The 22,152-nt window shown below is 43.1% G+C and overlaps 1 protein-coding gene across 1 annotated transcript in view; it reads right to left on the bottom strand.

Annotated features, from left to right (window-relative positions):
• Positions 1-22,152, bottom strand: part of IL18R1 (interleukin 18 receptor 1) — a 33,657-nt gene that overhangs the window by 1,477 nt on the left and 10,028 nt on the right. Inside the window, exons 4-10 of the mRNA XM_013967547.2 lie at positions 20,796-20,961; positions 19,273-19,420; positions 14,310-14,372; positions 12,995-13,115; positions 8,716-8,855; positions 6,717-6,878; positions 2,196-2,354 (exon numbers count right to left, since the gene is read on the bottom strand). Of these exons, the coding sequence (XP_013823001.2) occupies positions 2,196-2,354; positions 6,717-6,878; positions 8,716-8,855; positions 12,995-13,115; positions 14,310-14,372; positions 19,273-19,420; positions 20,796-20,961 (959 nt within the window). The remainder of the gene's footprint in view (positions 1-2,195; positions 2,355-6,716; positions 6,879-8,715; positions 8,856-12,994; positions 13,116-14,309; positions 14,373-19,272; positions 19,421-20,795; positions 20,962-22,152) is intronic.

Below are 22,152 nucleotides of genomic sequence, written 5' to 3'. Positions count from 1 at the left end.
CAGACAACACAGGAGCAAATGCATGAGGCTGCTTCAAAGACTGGAGCTGCCCTGGGGTTTACAGACTGCCAACCTCTATTCTAGATCTAGCACTTCTGAGACTGAGGTTCTGATCCAAACTAGTTATGAATTGATGCTTTCACACTGTGGTGCCGGAGAAGACTCTTGAGAGTCCCCTGGACAGCAAGGAGATCAAACCAGTCAATTCTAAAGGAAATCAACCCTGAATATTCACTGGAAGGACTGACGCTAAAGCTGAAGCTCCAAATACTTTGGCCACTCAGTCAACTCATTGGAAAAGACCCTGATGCTGGGAAAGATTGAGGGCAAGAGGAAAAGGGTGCAACAGCGGATGAGATGGTTGGATGGCATGAGTTTGGACATGATTTTGAGCAAACTCTGGGAGATAGTGAAGGAAGACAGAGAAGCCTGCTGTGCTGCAGCTCATGGGGTCCCAAAGAGATGGACATGACTAAGTAACTGAATAACAATACAAACATTCTTTATTTTTATTTAAGAATGAAGAAGAAACCTGTTCTTTAAATGATTCCTAGAAAATAATGGAAATATATTAATAATAAAATGGGTACAAAGTCAAGAAGAAATACTTTGTGACAACGTGTCTTCTTGGATGCAAAGAAGTGACACACAAAAGTATCACAGTGTTGAGCGCATCTGACAATTTGGTACATTATTCCTTAGACAGGTTATTTGTAATTTAAAAATATTTTCTCTTTCTAATTTGTAACATTTTCCCTTCTTAATTTGTAACCTAGGAGGGAAAAAATACTTTTTCTAAGCCTTTTTTTTTGATGTGGACCATTTTTAAAAGTCTTTATTGAATTTGTTACAAGATTGTTCTGTTTGCTTTGCATTTTGGCTGCATGGGATATTAGCTCCCAAACCAGGGATGGAATCTGCACTCCCTGTATTGGAAGGTGAGGTTTTAACCACTGGACCACCAGGGAAGTCCCTACAACTGTTTCTTATTTACTGCCTTATCCTAAATGCCCAGCTTAGAATTTGGCACAAGAATGGTGCTCAGCGAATGCTGAATGAATGAGTGAGGGATGGCAACTATCAAGACATTGGTGTTGCGTCATTTGTGAGGCACTAGCATCTAGAATAATTTGGAGTTTAGCTATAATATACTTCAGTATCATGTTACAGCCATTTGTATTCATATATTAATCTAAAACTTGAATTTTGCAATCAAAATATGGTACGAACCATCAATCTCATTCTATTTAACCTTTACCATTACTCCTAATTTCTACTTTAATTTTCTCACAATGTCAACACGATAAAGAAGAAACGTTTTCTGGTAAGAATTAACCTGCATTTATAGTCCAAAGAATCACATATTAAATTAGTTTTATTAGGTTTTGCTATACAAAATACCATCAAAAGAGGGACTCATCCTGTGCTCAGTCATGTTTGATGATTTGTGACTCCATAGACTATAACCCACCAGGCTCCTCTGTCCAAGGGATTCTCCAGGCAAGAATATTGGAGTGGGTTGCCATTTTCGCCTCCAGGGAATCTTCCCCACCCAGGGTTAGAACCCACATCTTCTGACAGGCAGGCAGCAGATTCTTTACCACTGAGCCACCAGGGAAGTCCTCGCTCTGGTCTATTAAACGCTTTGTGATAGCAATTCTGGCCCTGGTTCTGAAAATGGAGCACTTGCTCCCTTTCTCCAGAGTCAGAGACCTCTGAAGCAAGAGGAAGAGTTCAAGTCTTGGACCCGGCTCCCCAGAAGCCACACTTGGTTGCTCATAATTTCTGGTTTACAGGGGAACGGCTACCCACTCCAGTATTCTGGCCTGGAGAATTCCATGTACTGGACTGTCCATGGGGTCACAAAGAGTCGGACATGACTGAGTGACTTTCACTTTTCTTTCATTTTTAAGTAAACAGGAGAGCCTTTTATAAGGTAAGCTATTCATCTTTTAAAAACCATCTTCACTAATTTTCCTTATTTTTTAATGCCTTCTTTTAAAATTGGATGTACCATGTTTATTTATTATTCATGTGTATTTACCTATTTGGCCACACCTCACAGCATGTGGGATCTCAGTTCCCCGACCAGGGATTGAACTCACACCTCCCGTATTGGAAGCTAGGAGTTTTAAGCACTGGATCGCCAGGGAAGTCCCCTTCCACTAGTTTTGGTCTGGTATTTCCTTTCTTACCTCCTCCAGGAACCACATCTCTTTCAAATATGCATAACTTATACCCAAAATGTTTCTCCAACACCCTGGGCAAAGTCTCCACAGCGAACGCGTGCTCCTCTCCATGCTCGGGCTGACACTCTTTCAGGTAGGACACGAAAGCGTCATATGTTTTTCCATCTAGGAGATAAGGTTGACCCTTTTCATTAGTGTGAAAACAAGGCTTTATTAACTAAATACTTGAGTGAAAGTCCTGGAAGGTGGGAATGGAATCATTGAAAGAGAAAAGTTAAATATAGCATCCTCGCATTCAAGCACATCAGTCCAACACAGTGTAGACATTAAATCACATACACCGCTGTGTGTGAACCAGATGGCTAGTGGGAGGCTGCTGAAGAGCACAGGGAGCCCAGCTCGGTGCTCTGTGATGACCTAAAGGGGTGGGGTGTCGGGGCGGGGGGCGCGCTGGTGGAGGGCGGCCCAAGAGGGAAGGGGCATATGTATACACGTAGCTGATTCACTTTGTGGTACAGCAGAAACTAATGCACTGTTAAGCAATTATACTCCAATCAAAACATCTGTGCAGTTCTTCATATATTGATTATACCTCGATGAAGCTATTAAATAAAAGAATAAAGTGTTTTTGATAGAAAACAAATCATAAAATAAAACAAGAATGTTTAAACTAGGAAATGCCTAAGGTCCCTCAAATATCCTTTGGTTCCATGTTTTTCACGCATCCCCCTTTATCTCTGACTTTTGAAGTGGTCAACAACAGGAATACACTCAGTTATTATTATAGGCCAACAAAAAATTAACATACTCAGACCTTGTATGGGAATCAAGTAGTCAACTGGCAAATGTTTCCTAAGCATGTACATTAAGAGTCCCACTGCTTGACACCAAAAAGGTCTCTTGACACAGAGACCTGTGAAGACAGATGAAGAGTTCAAGTCCTAGACCAGGCCCCCAAAAGAAAACAGAAGGTCAAGGAGCCCAAATATGCTCTCTTTCCAGGATCGGGAAGCAAATATTACCTTGGCTTATTCTACTGCTATTAATATCATTTAATTCTACCACCATCTGAATCTACCCTCAAAACCACCCCCTGAAAGTGAGAATAAAAAGGAAGCTGACTATTATAAACAGTTCTGGGATGAACATTGGGGTACACAAGCAACCTAGATGTCCATCAGCAGATGAATGGATAAGAAAGCTGTGGTACATATACACAATGGAGTATTACTCAGCCATTAAAAAGAATACATTTGAATCAGTTCTAATGAGGTGGATGAAACCGGAGCCGATTATACAGAGTGAAGTAAGCCAGAAAGAAAAACACCAGTACAGTATACTAACACATATATATGGAATTTAGAAAGATGGTAACGATAACCCTGTATGCGAGACAGCAAAAGAGACGCAGATGTATAGAACAGTCTCTTGGACTCTGTGGGAGAGGGAGACGGTGGGATGATTTGGGAGAATGGCATTGAAACATGTATAACATCATATAAGAAACAAATCGCCAGTCTAGGTTTGATGCAGTATATAGGATGCTTGGGGCTGGTGCACGGGGATGACCCAGAGAGATGGTATGGGGAGGGAGGAGGGAGGGGGGTTCAGGATTGGGAACACGTGTATACCCGTGGCAGACTCATGTTGATATAAGGCAAAACCAATACAGTATTGTAAAGTAAAATAAAAATAAATTAATTCATTAATTTAAAAAAAGAAAGCTGAGTATTAGCCTGGAGAATGGAAAGAAGTGATGGGAGATGACTGAAATCATATGCTATAGAAACACACGCTACATGGTCTATGATGCTTTAGATGGCAATAGAAAAGCTTCCGGTCTATTATAGGTTTTCATTGATAACATCTGCTCCTATTTAATTCTGGATAGGAAAGCAGTGTTCAAGGGGACTGTGTCAGCAAACAATAAAGACTGTTCTACTAACTGGGTGACTGAAAAATAATACACAGCTCTCTCTTCTGCTTTCATCCAATCTATTTGAGAAGACAGAGCAGACACATGCAACAACTTGAAAAAGCTAACAAATAATATTAGCAGCTACAAGACAATGAAAACAAAACAACAAATAAATAAACAAAAAAACCTGGTCAAAGAGTAAGCAGAGATCTCCATGGATATGATGTTAGTTGGGGTCAGTAGAGGAAGAAGGGGGAGTAACTATAAAAAGGTCTACCTTATCCCATGACATTTGGTTCAATGCTAGAGGAATTAGATTTATGCTTGAGCACATTATTGGGGTGAATGAATTTGCTACTGAGTTGAAAGCTAAATATTATTGGTTTCTTTATATCAAAAGAATAGGGTAAAAGCATTCTTGGTCCATGTTCTTTATGTTGAGTTATCACTTATGCTCAACGACCCAGCCCAATATCTTCAGCAGCGTCCAGGCTCACAAAACAACCCTTTCTGTCTCTGGGAAAAGATTCTCCAGTTCTGCCTCTTGCACCCTGGTTCAGCGGTTCAAATCACAACTTATCGTTGGTTTAGAGCAACTGCTTTGCAGGATAGAGCATGTATGAAAGACTGAACATTCGGTAAAAATTGCAGAATTCACATTCATATCAAAGGCAAGAAAAGTTGGCAGCAAGAGAGCTACTTCTGAATTTAATCAGTAAGTGGGTCCCTTGAATAACTCTTAGGTTGTTGTGAAATACAGCCTTCTATCAGTATAAGCAAGAGCCAGTGATTCCACTGGGCTTCCCAGGTGACTTAGTGGTAAACAAATCTGCCTGCCAATGCAGGAGACGCAAGAGACGTGGGTTTGATTCCTGGCCTGGGAAGATCCCCTGGAGGAGGAAATGGCAACTGGCTCCAGTATTCTTGCCTGGAAAATTCCATGGACAGAGGAGCCTGGTGGGCTACAGTCCATGGGGCTAGAGAGTGGGACACAACTGAGCGACTAAGCGCACAAATGTACATCAAACCAACTGTATCCACATCTGTATTTCATTGTGCTTCAGGGAGTTTCCCTTCAGTTACACTGCACACAAACGAAATGATGGCTATACAAAGTTCTCCACTGCATCACTTCTGCAATAACGGAAGGCTGTAAGAAACCCGAGTGTCCATCAGGTGGTGACTCAATAAACAAAGGTGCATCCACAGAAATAAAACATTGTGCAACCCGAAAAAACGAGAGGCTTTATAAACTAAGATGGAAGGGTATCCAAGGTACAGTAAAGCAAAGTTCAGAACAGGGTGTAGAGCATGGCAAGATCTGACTTTCAAACAGGAGTGAAATATGATTCTCTATTATTAATTTTCATTTGAATATACTACCAATAGGAGATGAGGTGGGAAACAGGCGCTGAATGAACATATATGTATCATTTCTAAGAGTTTTGGTGTTTTGAGCTACGTATGTGCTATACACACACATACACACACACACAGATACAAAAGCAAGTGCGATGCATTATACACATATCTTTCTAATTTGGTAACTATTTTGAATTAAAAAAAAATTTATCTCTTTATTTGGCTGCCCTGGGCCTTATTTGCAGCCCTCGGAATCTTCACTGTGGCAGGTGGGATTTTTTTTTAGTAGTGACATTCAGAATGTCTTTTTTCAGCTGCAGCATGTGGAATCTGGTTCCCAGACCCAGGATCAAATCCTGGGCCCCTGCACTGGGAACGTGGAGTCTTAGTCACAGGATCACCAGGGAAGCCCCTCTATTTTGAATCTTGAGGACTTCTAATCACCTTCAAAATTAGGAAAACTGAGAAACCACAGTCCCCAGATAGAAGGAGGAGCAGATTAAAAAAACAGCAGATCTAGGGGACTGGAACTCAGGTCATGTGGTATGGAGTTCAAGGTTCTTGCAAGTCCATCATGCAGCCTCCTTTGCTGGGTTTAAATAATGAACCATGATACAACTCAATTTAAATGACTTTAATTGAGTGTGCACTTTGCGTAAGGCACCAGATGGTGTGTGAGCAATGACATTTAGACACACCGACCTTGGGCAAGAACACGTCACAGGACATTTAGAAGAACACAGTACACATGGATGAAAGGATCAGGGAACGATTTTCAGCAGCAGGTAAGTGAGCACAAGAGAAAGCGGCACCGACAGCATCCACAGCAGATGATCCGCCAGATAGCTTTTCTCATGGAAAGCCTCTGCTGCTGCTGCTGCTGCTGCTGCGTCACGGCAGTCGTGCCCGACTCTGTGCGACCCCATAGATGGCCGCCCACCAGGCTCCCGTCCCTGGGATTCTCCAGGCAAGAACACTGGAGTGGGTTGCCATTTCCTTCTCCAGTGCATGAAAGTGAAAAGTGAAAGTGAAGTCGCTCAGTCGTGTCCGACTCCTCGAGACCCCATGGACTGCAGACCAGGCTCCTCCATCCCTGGGATTCTCCAGGCAAGAGTACTGGAGTGGGGTGCCACTGCCTTCTCCCCTACTGCCATTAACTCAACAATATAATCAACGTAAGGTGATTAGTTCATAGCTTCTTAATGAAACTGTAAGATAAGAGCTCCCAGCATTATGACATTCGTTACCTGTTAAGGTTTCGTCTCTTCCCATGAAATGTCTGTAAAACAGAACCAAGTCAACTCTATAAATGACACCCACGGTCACCAGGCAGACAACCATCACTGAGATCACGACAGCTACGATCATTCCTCTAGTGAAGACGTGGCCTGGGATGTCAACCGTGTCTTCTAGAAAGAAAAAGAAAAGGGGAAAAATCAGTCAGGGAAATTTCATCAGAGTCTTTTGACAGCCACACTGCTGTGGTCAGTTTTTTACCTTTAACACAAATCGACTTGTCTATCCAGTTACTCTGAACTCCTGCCCTTAGTCTCCTGCGGTGATCTTTCTGCTCCACAGAAATGTATACAAGGGCATTATTCAGAGATGTGGACTGAGAGCCTGTTCCTACCCGAGGAAGTCAGGTTTCTAGGATGCTGAGACACCAAGCGAAAGGCAGAAGGACCCGCACAGAAAGCTCAGTTCGTGGGCTGGGAACACATTGTGAAGGCGTGGAATCTTTTAATTTTTATTCATTTTTAATTAATTTTTGCTGATTTACAACGTGGTGCTAGTTTCTACTGTACAGCCAAATGAATCGGCCACACATATATATGTACCCCCTCCCGTGTGGGCTTGCTTCCGATTCAGCTCGCCACAAAGCATTCAGCAGAGTTCTCCGTACTCCACTCATCAGTCGTCTATCTCATTAGTCTATATGTGTCAATCTCAACCCCCCATTTCCCCCTTGGTGCCCGTACATCTGTCCTCTACGTTTGCGTCTCTATTTCCGCTCTGCACGTAGGAGCATCCACGCCAGTTTTCTACATTGCACATATCCATGCATAGACGGTATTCGTTTTCCTCTTTCTGACTTCACTCTGTATGACACTCTCTAGGCCCACCCATGTCTCTGCCAAGGACACTATATTTTAATTGAAGCGCGGTTGATTTATACTGTTACGCGAGTCTCAGGCGCACAGCAAAGTGAATCTGTTATATGGATGCATAAATTCACTCTTCTTCAGATTCTTTTCTTACATAGACCATTGCAGAATACTGAGTAGAGGTCCCTGACTTATACAGTAGATCCTTATTTGTCATCTGTTTTATACGCAGCGGTGCGCATATGTCCATCCCCAACTTCCGATTTGCCCCTCCCCCGCCCCTTACTCCCTGGTAACCTTGAGAGATTGCGTGCCCAGGTGAGGGCATGTGGGCTTCAGCCTGGATCCATCACCTATCCTGTGTCCTAGAGAAAGTCACTGATACCCTAAACTCCGTGTGTTATCTGTACGCACAGGACAGTGGTGAAGCTAGTAATATTTTCTCCTTCACATACAGGGCTGCTGTTTTGAAGGTGGGTTAAATATTACAAATAAGTAGTGAACACATTACCTGGCACTCAGCTCTGAGAATTTTTGCATATTTTTATATGAAAATGTCCTTTGAGAAAAAAAGTTACCTTTCCTAGATGGATTGAGTTTATGCTCATTAGGGACAATATAACACATAAAGGTAAAAAGGACAGAATAATTTTTTTTAATAAATCTGTTAAAAACTTTTAAAGTTGCACACTTTTTAAAAAAAATTTTAATTTTCTGGCCACACAGCGTGAGGAATCTTATGCTGGGACTGAACCCACACCCCCTGCGTTGGAAGTTCAGAGTCCCAATCACTAGACCCGCAGGGAAATCCCAACAGAATAATTTTTAATAACCATTCCACAGTGTGACCAGGGCCACTGCCAACATGCTAGTACATTTCCTTCTAGATTTTCTTTTTTCCCTGAAAACAGTTACTTAATTGGACCCACGTGGTGATCACTCTTTATTGCTTAACATTATGAGAGACAGCAGTGGGGCTGAGCACCAGCGCTGCCACCGAACACCTGTGAAAAGTCGAACCTTTCACCTCTCAGGAGCTTGGTTCCTGGTATGTAAGGTGAGGAAGTGATGGGCTGTGACAGGCCGCTCAGCTGCAGCATTCTAGGTTTGCATCAACTTCCAAAAATAAAATCTCTCACACCTTTCAGCAGCAAGAGGAAGCTTTTGGTGCTGGTGCTGCCCTCATTGGCCGCAGTGCAATTATACGAAGAGTTTAGATTTCTTGTGCTTATGTTCTTAATCCTCAGTATTCTGGAAGCAAGCCATTTGCCTTCTGAAGTCCTGTAAGAGAGGAACATGGTTTAGAATAGGCTATGTGTCGTTACCAGCAACATGACCCATGAGAGAGGAATCTGTTTGCACAAACACATCTGTAAAACGCAACGCTCTGTGGACTTCAGTGATCTTCACTTTCTGGTGAGTTCTGTTCAAGCGTGAGCTGCCTGCTCCCTGGGAATGTCAGTCCTCCTGAGACCATCTGGGGCAGGTGCTGCCTGGAACTAAAATGCCTGGAAGATGACAGTTGAAAATACAAGAAAATATTTTCTCTCTCAATTACAGGGATACTTCATTTTACTGAACTTTGCTTTATTGCACTTTGCAGACATTGCACTTTTTATAAATTCAAGGTGTATCAAGCAAGTCTCTGGGTGCCGTTTTCCCAACAGCATTTGCTCCCTTTCTGTCTCTATGTCGCATTTTGGTAATTCTCATAAATTCACATTTTTTCATTATCATTATATTTGTTAGGGAATCTGTGATCAGGGATCTTTGATGCTACTATCATAATGGTTTGGGCATTTATTTTAGCCATCAAGTACTTTTAAATGAGGTAGGGACATTGTTTTTTACATTTAATGCCATCACACACTTAATAGAGTACAGTACATGCCCAGTCACTCAATTGTGTCTGACTCTTTTGTGACCCCATGGATGGTAGTCTGCCAGGTTCCTCTGTCCATGCAGTTTCCCAGGTAAGAATATTGGAGTGGGTTGCTGTTTCCTTCTCCAGGGGATCTTCCCAATCCAGGAATCAAACCTGCATCCCCGCATCTCCTAGATTCTTCACCACTGAGTCACTGGGGACGCTCACAGTATAGTGTAAATAATTTCACGTGCATTGGGAAACCAAAAAACTCATGGGACTCGCTTTATTGCAGTGTTTGCTTTATGGCGGTGGTCTGGAACCAAACCCGCAGTAGCTCCAAGGTGTGCCTGTGTTTCATCCACTCCTCCCGTCCTGACTATTCGGTGTCCCTCCCACCGTGAAGTCTCTGCCAGCAGTGACGGGCTGCGAATCCTTGGTACAGATACAGATGCATGTCAACCTTGTCCTCACAACCCTAATGATAACACTTATTTTGTTCCGCATGTAAGTTAAAACACAATACTATTTTCAGACATCCTCCAAGCACATGAGAAATACCAGTCAAGCTGCTCAGAGAGTGTCAGAAAAGGACCAGAGACCACCAGTGCAGTCAGCTGTCTTTCTCTTATGAAAGGACTCAAGATGTCCTGTCTTTGATGCAGGGCAAATGCTCTTGATATCTGCCTCTTGCCAACGGCAGGCTCTATAGGCTTGGGGTCAACCAGCACCCCCAGGTATAGTCATTCACCTGCCAGGCCTCCAGCAGCTGGACGGGGACCCACTGCAGCCTCCAACTCTCTCAGTTTCATTTTAGAACCAAAGTCTCTACTGAAGTCACCAAACCAGAAATAGCTTCCCTGGTGGCTCATATGGTAAAGAATTTGCCTGCAATGTGGGAGGACCTCGGTTTGCCCCCTGGGTTGCGGAGATCCCCTGGAGAAGGAAATGGCACCCCGCTTCAGTATTCTTGCCAGGAGAATTCCATGGACAGAGGAGCCTGGTGTAAAGAGTCCACGGGGTCACAAAGAGTCAAACACAACTGAGCGACTAACACTTTCATCTTTCTTTCAACATCAATGTGAAATCCACAAACAAGACACAGAAAAGCTACCGAGAAGCCAAAATAGCAGACATAAGTTCATGCAGCCACTATAAGGAAAGATTCAGCGGCACTTTAGCGCTTAGCTGAGTTTAAGCCTCATTTCTGTAAGTTTGGTGAGCTGGTTTTCTGTGCCTCCAGAGATGAGTGATAGACCACGGGAAGAGGGAAATGCAGGAATCCAGTGGGGGAAAGGATGCTGAGGACAAGACACAGCAGCCGGAAGGCCACATAGTCCAGCTGAGCCAGAGCTGCATGAGCAGCAAGCGCACACCTGATTCTGGGTGAGGGCATGGACCCTGCACTGTCAGAAGCTTGTCCACACGTGTCAGCAAGAATTGAGGGCTGCCAGCAAGACGACAGAGAATATATATACAACATATATATATATGTGTGTGTGTGTGTGTGTGTATAAAAAAAAGCAGAAAAAGCTAAAAAATGAAACTAAGGTGACAGACACCTCAGGACCATGACTCACTAAAACCTGAGTGTACAATTGCGTAATAATGACAGTAATGACTCCAAACCGTTCAGAAGCATTAAATGGCCACAGAGGGACTTCCCAGGCGGTCCAGCGGTTAAGATTTAGCACTTGCACTTTAGGAGGTGCTGGTTTGATTCTAGGTCACAGAACTAAGATCCCACAAAGGCAGGTGCAGGCAAAAATGAATACATGGTCATAGGCTCCGTGTGCTTTGTTTTCATAAAGTATAACCATTTCTTTGTTGCTGCTGTCCAGTCACTCAGTCAGGTCCAACTCTTTTGCAACCCTATGGACAGCAGGCCCGCAGCCCACCAGGCTTCCCTGTCCTCCACCATCTCCCAGAGTTTACTCCAACTCATGTTCTTTAATACAGGATATTTAAGTATTGAACTATATGCCATTTGGAGCTTTTTGCACTAACGCTGCCTCCTAGGAATTTATACCTAACCACCCTGTTGGGTTTTATTCTACCTGCTCTTATTGCACTTCTAATTTCCATTAATGGACACTGACAGGAAAAGGCTGCCACAATTACCATGGTCAATGTCAGTCGACCAACAGCAAACGTCGTGGGGTAGGGGATGAGTCATTTAAATCAGTGTTTTCTCGAGTCATCATTTACACCCGACAATCTTTGGAGACCTCCTGGACTTAAGAAACTTCCTTAATTCTCACCTTTAAAGGAGATAATCATATACATATATATATATATATATATATATATATGGCTGATTCGGCTTGTTGTACAGTAGAAACTAACAGCATTGTAAAGCAACTACACTCCAATAAAAATTTTTAAAAAGCAAAAATAATTGATAAGTTGGACTACCCTAAAAAAAAAAAAGATAAGCACTATAAGGAATGGCAGCTCTGAACTGTCCCCAAAGAGCAGGAGGCAGTGTCTATGTCAGCATCCCTCACACCCAGTGAAGATATCTCCAAAAACCTGTCTTCAAATGGCTCTCTCCATCTTCGCAAGTTTTCGTTCTCGTTTCCATAATTTCCAACAAGAGGACAAAGAAAAGTGTGCACGGGGGAAAGTGCGGGGGCAGATCTGGAGAGGGAGTGGCATTAATAGCTGGCCTGCCTGCGGCCAGGGGCGCCCCAGGATTCTCAGAGACAGGTGCTGATGACGGGCTGTGTCACCTACGGACACCCAGCTGGCCCCACAGTGACACGCAGGTGGCACAGCCAGGCATGCACTAATCCGGAGCGCGCTCAAGGGGCCCAGAGTGACTCGACATGTCCCAGTCTCCTGACCTGGTCTTTTCTCTGGCACATTCGTAAAATCAAAGCATCTAACACGATGTTCAAAGTTCATATGACGGTGGCCTAGTTAATCACTCTTTCATAAGATGCTTAAGGTAAAGTCTTCACCCCCATCAGATCCTGACTCACCAAAAGCTACTTCTGTAAGGCAGTGCTAATAAGCCTCACTGACCTTTTCCTCTTTTGACTACACCATATGTCATGCAGGATCTTAGCTCCCTGATCAGGGAACGAACCCGCACCTCCTACATTAGAAGCACGCAGACTAGACCACTGGACTGCCAGGGAAGTCCCGACCTTCTCTTTCTAATTTAGATCTCAGCAATAAATTTCTGCATCATTCATCAGCTTAGATATGAGAATTATAATTAGAAACTATGTCAGTTATAATTATAAGTTAATTCATCTCAAGCATCTTATCAGTCTTTCAGGAGTCTGGTGTTTTGATCATATATATATATATGATACAGGGGCTTTCCTGGTGGCTCGGTGGTAAAGATCCCACCTGCCAGTGCAGGAGATGTGGGTTTGATTCTTGGTCTGGGAAGATCTCCTAAATTAGGAAATGGCATCTCACTCCAGTATTCTTGCCTGGGAAATCCCATGGACAGAGGAGTCTGGCGCACTACAGCCCATGGAGTTGCAAAACACTCAGACACGACTTAGTAGCTGAACAACAACAATATATCACATATCCATACCTAATTCTCGTCATATTCCCTTCATGTACATTAGGATCACTTTTATTGTTTCCCGGGGTGTGCCAGTAAATTACATCCTTTTCATTCAGCAAAGCAGAGCAGTTGAGCTGTATATCTTCTCCTAGGTAAAAGTTGACAACCAACATTCTGACTTTAGAAACTCAAGTTTCCCAAAGGCTAAAATTAATAAAGCCAATGTATATTAACATAACATAGAATGCTGATATAGTGCTGCATCTAGCAAAAATATGCCTTGTTTTCATTTAAAAAAAAACAACTTATAAAGCAGAGAAATTAGGTTGTGATTACAAGTCGTCACCAAACTATGAATTGGCCTTTATTCAAATATTTATGTTGAAATCAATTATTGAAACTTAGGAAGGCCAGTGGACTTTCCTTTCAACCAACAGTCTACTAAGTAGTGTCAGGCCAAAACACCCACTGTAACGTCTAGAAAAACAAAATGGATAAGAGACAAAAAATTAAATTAGCTAAAAATTAAAGTTGTCAAAGTGCAGGGGAAACCAAAACAGTTGGACAGAAAGCACAGTGAGGAATCAAGTTCTTCCAGGGTGAACTGGGGCTTCCCTGGTGGCTTAGGTGTAAAGAATCTCCCTGACAATGCAGGAGATACAAATTCAATCCCTGGCTCAGGAGATCCCCTGGTGAGCGAATGGCTACACACTCCAGTCTTCTTGCCTGGAGAAGTACATGGACAGAGGCACCTGGCAGGCTACAGTCCGCAGGGTCACAAAAGAACCCAACACAACTCAGCAACTGAATAGCAAAAACAACAGTCAAGTCAGTCCACTGATTCAAAGTGAATCCCTTAATCAAATATTCGAACCATACAGTAAGTTTGAATAATTTCTCTAGAGAATTCCCACCGAGTTTTCATATTTAAAAAGGACCACAGTTACTATTTGGAGAAGGAAATGGCAACCCACTCTAGTATTCTGGCCTGGAAAATCCCATGGACAGAGGAGCCTGGAGGTCTACAGTCCAGGGGGTCGCAAAGAGTCAGACATGACTTAGTGACTAAACAACAGTTACTGTTATAGGAAAGCCACATAGAAAGTGACTAAAACCATGGGTCTGCAAACCATAGGCACTTCCATAATCATTTGAACACATTGCTAATTAAAAGGGCAACATTCAAACAATGACAAGGCTTTCCTGCTCCTGTAATATTGTTCAGTAAACATGATATGTGTTACAAACACAATGTTGATCGATAAAAAACCAGATTTAGCCTTGAAAGACTCAATTATGCCCCCCGTTCATAAACCCAAAATATATATTGGTCAAAATATACCTAGTTCCACTTTAACTTCATCGATCTTTGGTCCAAGAAGAGCTGGAATTATCTTACTGTGGTCTGAAAGTGAATAAAGAAAAGAAAAATGCATTAGTGTTGCAGGGAGCTTTGCTAAGACAGATGTATTACAATATCTGTTGTAATATACTTATTATTGCAGGTAACAAACATGCTGACAATCATCACTTTACATTTATTACTTTATTGTATTTTCATTAGATAAGGGAGGCAGGGAATACTGGTTGCCCTTTCACTTTCCGTCAACTGAAAGCTCACCTAGCTGGAGAGAGCTTACTGAACTTGGTCTCCCCTCAATTCCACCTATGACTTCTGCCCAGCACAGCTAAAAGCCAGAAAATGCAGGAAGACAATGAAACCTCCAGACTTAGAAGACGCAGACTCACTGGGAATTGTCTTTATGTTCTCCCTTCTCTCTGCCCTCAATGCCTCAAAATAGATTTACTGGGTGCAGGGCACTGTCAAGGGGCATGTGCCAAGGATGAAGGCGCCTCTAGAAGCTGGGGAAGGCAAGGTACTGATTCTCCTGCAGAGCCTCTAGAATGAACACAATCCTACTGAAACCTGGAACTTAGCCCAGGGAAACCATCTTAGACTTTTGACCTCTAAAACTGTACAATACATTTATGTTGTTTGAAGACAGGAAGCTTGTGGTAATTTGTACATTCACAATGCATGCATGGAATAAAGCTATATACTTGGACAGTTGGAGAGAAAAGGGAAAATGCTGCTAAAGTAAATGAGCTCTAGAAACTGTGAGCCCACCACCTTGTTGGATGAGTCAACCTAGGAGTTTACGGCTTCCTGGGAAAGAACAAGAAGGGTGGATAAGCCACCTGTTTTCAGACACTTGAAGGAGCTGTCATTTGCAGAAGGGACCAGATTTAATTTGTGGCATTACTGAAGGCAACTACAGACACGAGTGGAAACTACAGGAAGGCGTCAGTTCAGTTCAGTCGTTCAGTTGCATCTGACTCTTTGTGACCCCGTAGACTGCAGCACGCCCAGCCTCCCTGTCCATCACCAACTCCTGGAATTTACTCAAACTCATGTCCATTGAACTGGTGATGCCATCCAGCCATCTCATCCTCTGTCGTCCCCTTCTCCTCCCGCCTTCAATCTTTCCCAGCATCAGGGTCTTTTCAAGTGAGTCAGTTCTTCACATTAGGTGGCCAAAGTATTGGAGTTTCAGCTTCAACATCAGTCCTTCCAATGAACACTCAGGACTGATTTCCTTTAGGATGAACTTCTTGGATCTCCTAGCTGTCCAAAGGACTCTCAAGCGTCTTATCCAACACCGCAGTTCAAAACCATCAATTCTTCAGTGCTCAGCTTTCTTTACAGTCCAACTCTCACATCCATACGTGACTACTGGAAAAACCATAGCCTTGACTAGATGGACCTTTCTGGCAAAATAATGTCTGCTTTTTAATATGCTGCCTAGGCTGGTCATAACTTTCCTTTCAAGTACTGCTGCTGCTGCTGCTGCTGCTGCTAAATCGCTTTAGTCATGTTTGACTCTGTGCGACCCCATAGATGGCAGCCCACCAGGCTCCCCTGTCCCTGGGATTCTCCAGGCAAGAACGCTGGAGTGGGCTGCCATTGCCTTCTCCATTTCAAGGAGTAAGTGTCTTTTAATTTCATGACTGCAGTCACCATCTGCAGTGATTTTGGAGCCCCAGAAAATGAAGTCTCTCACTGTTTCCATTGTTTCCCCATCTATTTGCCATGAAGTGATAGGACCAGATGCCATATGCTTAGTTGTCTGAATGTTGAGTTTTAAGCCAACTTCTTTACTCTCCTCTTTCAGTTTCATCAAGAGGCTCTTTAGTTCTTCTTTGCTTTCTGCCATGAGTGTGGTGTCATCTGCATATCTGAGGTTACTGACATTTCTCCCAGCATTCTTGATTCCAGCTTGTGTTTCATCTAGCCCAGCATTTCTCATGATATATAAGTTATATAATAAACAGGGCGACAATATACAGCCTTGACGTACTCTTTTCCCGATTTGGAACAAGTGTGTTGTTCCATGCCCAGTTCTAACTGTTGTTTCTTGACCTACATACAGTTTTCTCAGGAGGCAGGTCAGGTGATCTGGTATTCCAATCTCTTTAAGAATTTTCCACAGTTCATTGTGAAGGCATAAGTGGACTCAATGGAAAAAAAAAAAAAAAAGACTTGTTGACAATCAAGCGTTAAAATCTGGACCCAGCTGCTGAGTGATTTGGTCATTTCCAAGGCAGTTCCCAAGAAGAGACTGAATGATCTATTATTGGCTGAGCCATATGAAGGATATCTTCACTGGGTGGGATTTAATTAAATAATTACTTCTAAGGTCTCCAGCTCTGGTGGCTTAGATGGTAAAGAATCTGCCTGCAATGCAGGAGACCTGGGTTAGATCCCTGGGTCGGGAAGATGCCTTGGAGGAGGAAATGGCTACCCACTCCAGTATTCTTGCCTGGAGAGTCCCCATGGACAGAGGAGCCTGGTGGGCTCCAGTCCATGTGATCACAAAGAGTCAGACATGACTGAAGAGACTTTCCAAGCAAGCAAGCAAGGTCTCCAATACCCTACAAGTCCAGACTTCAGTGTTTCCATTACATAGGGTCTGGGTTCATGGTAAACCGGCATAAAAGCCGTCATCCCCAAATGTAAAGCTTCTTCCACATTTGTGCTCCGTACATGCTCTCGCCTGAGTGGACTGTCCCTGGCGTGTCCTCTTATCTGTCCTTCATGCTCTGCCTCTAGGAACCAGCTCAAACAGCCTCCAGCATCTCTTCTACCTCTGGACTCTTTCTGAACCCTTAGAAACTCACAGATGACTTCAATTTCATATTCCATGGTGCTTCTATGTGGCTTATTATCTTGATACAGAGCAGGATCTAGGGGGGCTCCTGGGCACAAAAGACTTTCTGTGTTCCCCGTTTATTGAATAAAGGAAATTGGCTTCATTCAGCCTCCAGGACCTTGAGTTTCCAGGATGCGGTGACAAGGGAGGAACAGTCAAGAAAGAATAGTGCAACCTTGGGGCAGCGTCCTGGTTCCCCCTCAAGGGATACACAGAACAGTATCTTTGAGCTGTTTTGCAAATACTGAAACCCCAACCAGGTGGGAGAAGTTAGCAGTGATAAATGGAATACTTTCTGCCACACCAATTAACAAAGGATGTCACAGTCATCAGAGACTGCTGCTGTTGTTCTGCTGCTCAGCCACGTCGAACTCTTTGCAACCCCATGGATTGCAGTGTGTCAGGCTTCCCTGTCCTTATTATCTCCTGGAGTTTGCTCAAAAACTCATGACCATTGAGTCTGTCATGCTATCCAACTGTCTTATCCTCATCAAAGACTGCAGCCCTCCAATGTGAGCTAGGGCTTTCCAGATGGTGTTAGTGATAAAGAATCCACCTACTAATGCAGGAGTCACCGAAGACACAGATTCAATCCCTGGGTCAAGAAGATTTCCTGGAGGAAGAAATGGCAACCCATTCCAGGTTCAATCCCTGGGTTGAGAAGAACCCCTGAATTAGGAAATGGCAACCCATTCCCGTATTCTTGCCTGGGAGATCTCATGGACTGAAGAGCTTGGCAGGCTACAGTCCATGGGGTTGCACAGAGTCAGACACAACTAAGCAAATGAGCACAGCACTAATGTGAGCTTCTGAGCCCTGAGGGAACTCGGGAAGTAGCATGCCTGCCATCTTGCAGTGGTCAGGCTACAGCCACTGCCCAGGGTGAGCCCTTAGGAAACTCCAGATGTGAAAACCCAGGATACTGGCCCCAGATAGCTGAAGTGAAGTGAAGTGAAAGTCGCTCAGTTGTGTCCCACTCTTTGCGACCCCATGGACAATACAGTCCATGGAATTCTCCAGGCCAGAATACTGGAGTGGGTAGCCTTTCCCTTCTCCAAGGGATCTTCCCAACCCCAGGATCAAACGCAGGTCTCCTGCATTGCAGATTCTTTACCAGCTGAGCCATCATGGAAGCAAAGGTGCAGAGCAGAGGAATGACATCAGGGAGCCCAGATTCTTGTATCTTCCCATACACAGAAAAGCACTAAATTCCTTAACTTGTGATATCTAGTTTTCTTTAATTAACAATATTCTTGAGGTTCAGATTACCTGCCCTTTGTTGCAAAACTTCTAACCTGGCTCCCCATTCACCTCCTTGGAGCAGTTCTCTCAGGGTTACTTGAGACGCTGCCTTCTGGGCTTCATAACTCTCAACTTTCAAGTTGTGAATTTTTTTTAAGTTGACAATGAATGGTATGCTGCCCACAAGAATGTAGACCCCAGACTGGTTACAACTGGGCTGATCATGCTGATGCTCACTTACTTCACCACCAACCAATCAGAAGAATGTCCTCAAGCTGACCACGCCTTCTTTGAAATACAATCTTGAGGGCATTAGCCCACTGTGGCCCCCTTTGTCTGGCAAAGTAATAAAGCTATTTCTTTCTACTTCACCTAAAATTCTGTCTCCAAGATTTAATTTAGTGTCAGGGTCCAGAGTTCAGATTTGGCCTTAACTTCTCCCGACTATATATAATTAAATTCCTGAAAACAGTACATTATTCACTTAATTTCATATTTCCCTGCTTTTCTTACCTCCCAATACTCAGTTTATTGAATAGAGATGTTCAATAAGCAATATTGAGTGAAAGCAGATGCTTAAGAAAAGATTCCACCATGTACTGAAATACCAAATGGAAGAACATCCAAGGTTCACTTACATCAGCTTTCATTACCCACCCTCACTCCATCACTGCAAAATTATTCAGAGTGGAAGATGAGGCCAAAATGATTTTGACCCTTATATGTGAACTAGTGATGTGGTCACAAGTCCAACTAAGTTGCCTTTGCCTTCCTATATGACTTTAGAAGAAAGAAAACAGTCAATTTTACTAAGACATATTTGTTTCTTCCTGATTCTAAAATTTATCTTACCTCCAACTATTGTAATATTGAAGGTTTTGGTGACGTTGAATAGTTTTCCATTATGACGTAGGAAAAACACACAGGTATAATATCCCTGATCTTTATACTCTGCATTCTTTAAAAATGGGTTTTTATTGTTCTCGATCTTTTCACAGTTCTGTTTTAGAAAAAGCAAGTTAAAATACCTTGAGTAAAAACGGTATCCTATGACAAGAATTTAAAATGTTACGTTAAAGATTTTTAGAGACAGAGGGAAAGAGAATGAAAACTAGCAATTTCTGAACAAATGTCTCAGTGATTTGGTACTGCCTCTACTGGAACAATGAAATATACTCCCATTAGTGAACTGGACCCTGAAACAAAAAGATAAACTAGTGGAATTAGAATGAGGTCTGTAGTTTAGTTAATAATATTGTTCAGTTCAGTTCAGTCGCTCAGTCATGTCCAACTCTTTGCAACCCCATGAACCGCAGCACGCCAGGCCTCCCTGTCCATCACCAACTCCCGGAGTCCACCCAAACCCACGTCCATTGAGTCGGTGATGCCATCCAACCGTCTCATCCTCTGTTGTCCCCTTCTCCTCCCGCCCTCAATCTTTCCCAGCATCAGGGTCTTTTCAAATGAGCCAGCTCTTTGCATCAGGTGGCCAAAGTATTGGAGTTTCAGCTTCAACATCAGTCCTTCCAATAAACACCCAGGACTGATCTCCTTTAGGATGGACTGGTTGGATATCCTTGCAGTCCAAGGGACTCTCAAGAGTCTTCTCCAACACCACAGGTCAAAAGCATATTGTATCAGTGCTAATTTCCTGCTTATGACTGTTGTATTATATGGTTATGTATGTATATTGTTAACAAGGATAAGATGAATAAACGGTATATGTGAACAATAAAAAAAGAAAAAAGAAATACAATCCTATTTCTGGTATTATCATTAGCATTATTAATATTCTCTGGGAAATAGAGTATGGGGATATTGTAAATGCTTTCATCATTTCCTTTTAATCTCTCTGTTATTTACACAAAGAGAGGGAGGAAGTGGAGGAAGGGGAGAGAGAGAGGGAAAAAAACCACTACCACAAAAATATCCCCGTTTGGGTCAAAACTTTCCACACAACTATTTCTTAATGCTTTTAGCCTAGTTCCATGTATTCAGGACTACCCAACCTAGGGGTTGGTAGTGGAGTGGGGAGCAGAATTACTCTGAGAATCGTGTTCCTAGCACACCAGCCAGCCCCGCTGAAGTCCCTCCCCAGAAGACAGTGGACTGATTAGAAAGGCATAAAGAGGGCTTCATTGGTGATCCAGTAGTTAAGAACCTGACTACCAGTGCAGCTTCAACGTGGGTACTGAACGCCTAACCCAGAGCATCCTACGTGGAAGTAGGATCTCCGACAAGTCAGCTGAGCTGTGCAGACCCAGAGCTTGTATGTTACATGTTATGAGACCAGAATGCTGCACAGCCATCAGACCCTCCTTTTGGAATTTTGTTTTTTTCTATTGTCTTCAGTTAAAATATTTTAAATGCACTACCTTATACAATACCGTTCTATTGACCAGTTGTTGATAGTAATTGTGTTCACAGGCTATCTGCAAAGATTTCTTAACTTCCACAACTTTACTCGTTACCCGTTTCTCAGTAAAACAGCTGTGTTTTGTTCTTGGGATGACATTTAATTTCCAGTCATGAGTATCATTTCTAGAAAATAAAGGTTTAGAGATATTTTATCATTAGGACAGAGATTTTTCAAATACCACTTTTCAGTAACCAATCCAGTGAAAAAATGTTTCCTTATTTTTGTAAAAAGAGACTCATTCATGGATGCCCAAGTCCTGTTCTTCCACTCCAACTGTGAGTTATATAGTCTGCCTTAGCGTGGAAAGGCCCAGCTGTAACCCACTTCTGGAATCACCCCTGTTAAAAGGTCACATAACATTCACAGGTTAATAAGAGATTCTGAATTTCTTTCTGACTCCTGGGAGTTCCTATATGTAAAAACAAACCCCAATGACCTCACTCTGTGCAAAACCACAGGAGTGCAATTAAGGTTTCACTGCGATGTCTCACTCTGCTCTCAAGGGCTTTGATGATAAATCGGGACTCACTCCAGAGGTGCTCGTGAAAGAATCTACTGTGTGCAGCAGCGGTCCATCACCATGCACCTGGCCCTGAGCTGATTTCTACAGGTCAGTCTCAAATCTCTACAAAAATCCACACATGGAGTTTCCCTGATGGCCAAGTAGTTACAAATTCGCATTGCAATGCAGGGGACATGGGTTCAACCCCTAGTCTGGGAAGATTCCACATGCCATGGGGCACCTAAGCCCCACGTGCCACAACTGCTGAAGCCCTCGTGCCCTGGAGCCCGTTCTCTGTGACAAGAGAAGCCAGTGCAATGAGAAGCCTGATCACTGCAACTAGAGAATAGCCCTCACTCACTGCAACTAGAGGAAGTGAGGACCCAGGGCAACCAAAAACAAAAATAAACTAATTTGAAAGAAAACCACACATATGTCACGTACACATAAGTACATACACAACATCACAGAGGTACCAGATTAACACTATATCATCCGTGTTCTCACTAACGGTTCATCACTTAGAATATTTCTTGTCCCAGTTACTCTTTCCCCATCTCACCAAATAAAGTATAAAGAGAACTAAGCTCAGTAATAATCACTGACACGTTCAGTGAGCGGCCGTCATTTCATAGAATTCAGGATTCTTGACTACAGGTATCCTGGAAGACTCTATCCAGGCTTAGTCCGGAGAAGGCTGTGCAAAGTCCATTGGAGGCTCCACTCTCACTGCCCTGGGAGGGAGGTTTGTGATCATGTGACACACACATCTCTCACCAGCACTGCCACGTGGCTCTCAATCAACTCCTGA

The sequence above is a fragment of the Capra hircus genome, chromosome 11, assembly GCF_001704415.2.
Source record: "Capra hircus breed San Clemente chromosome 11, ASM170441v1, whole genome shotgun sequence".
Taxonomy (NCBI): Eukaryota; Metazoa; Chordata; class Mammalia; order Artiodactyla; family Bovidae; genus Capra; species Capra hircus.
Note: the sequence above shows the minus strand (reverse complement) of the source record. Positions and strands in the feature narration are given on the sequence as shown.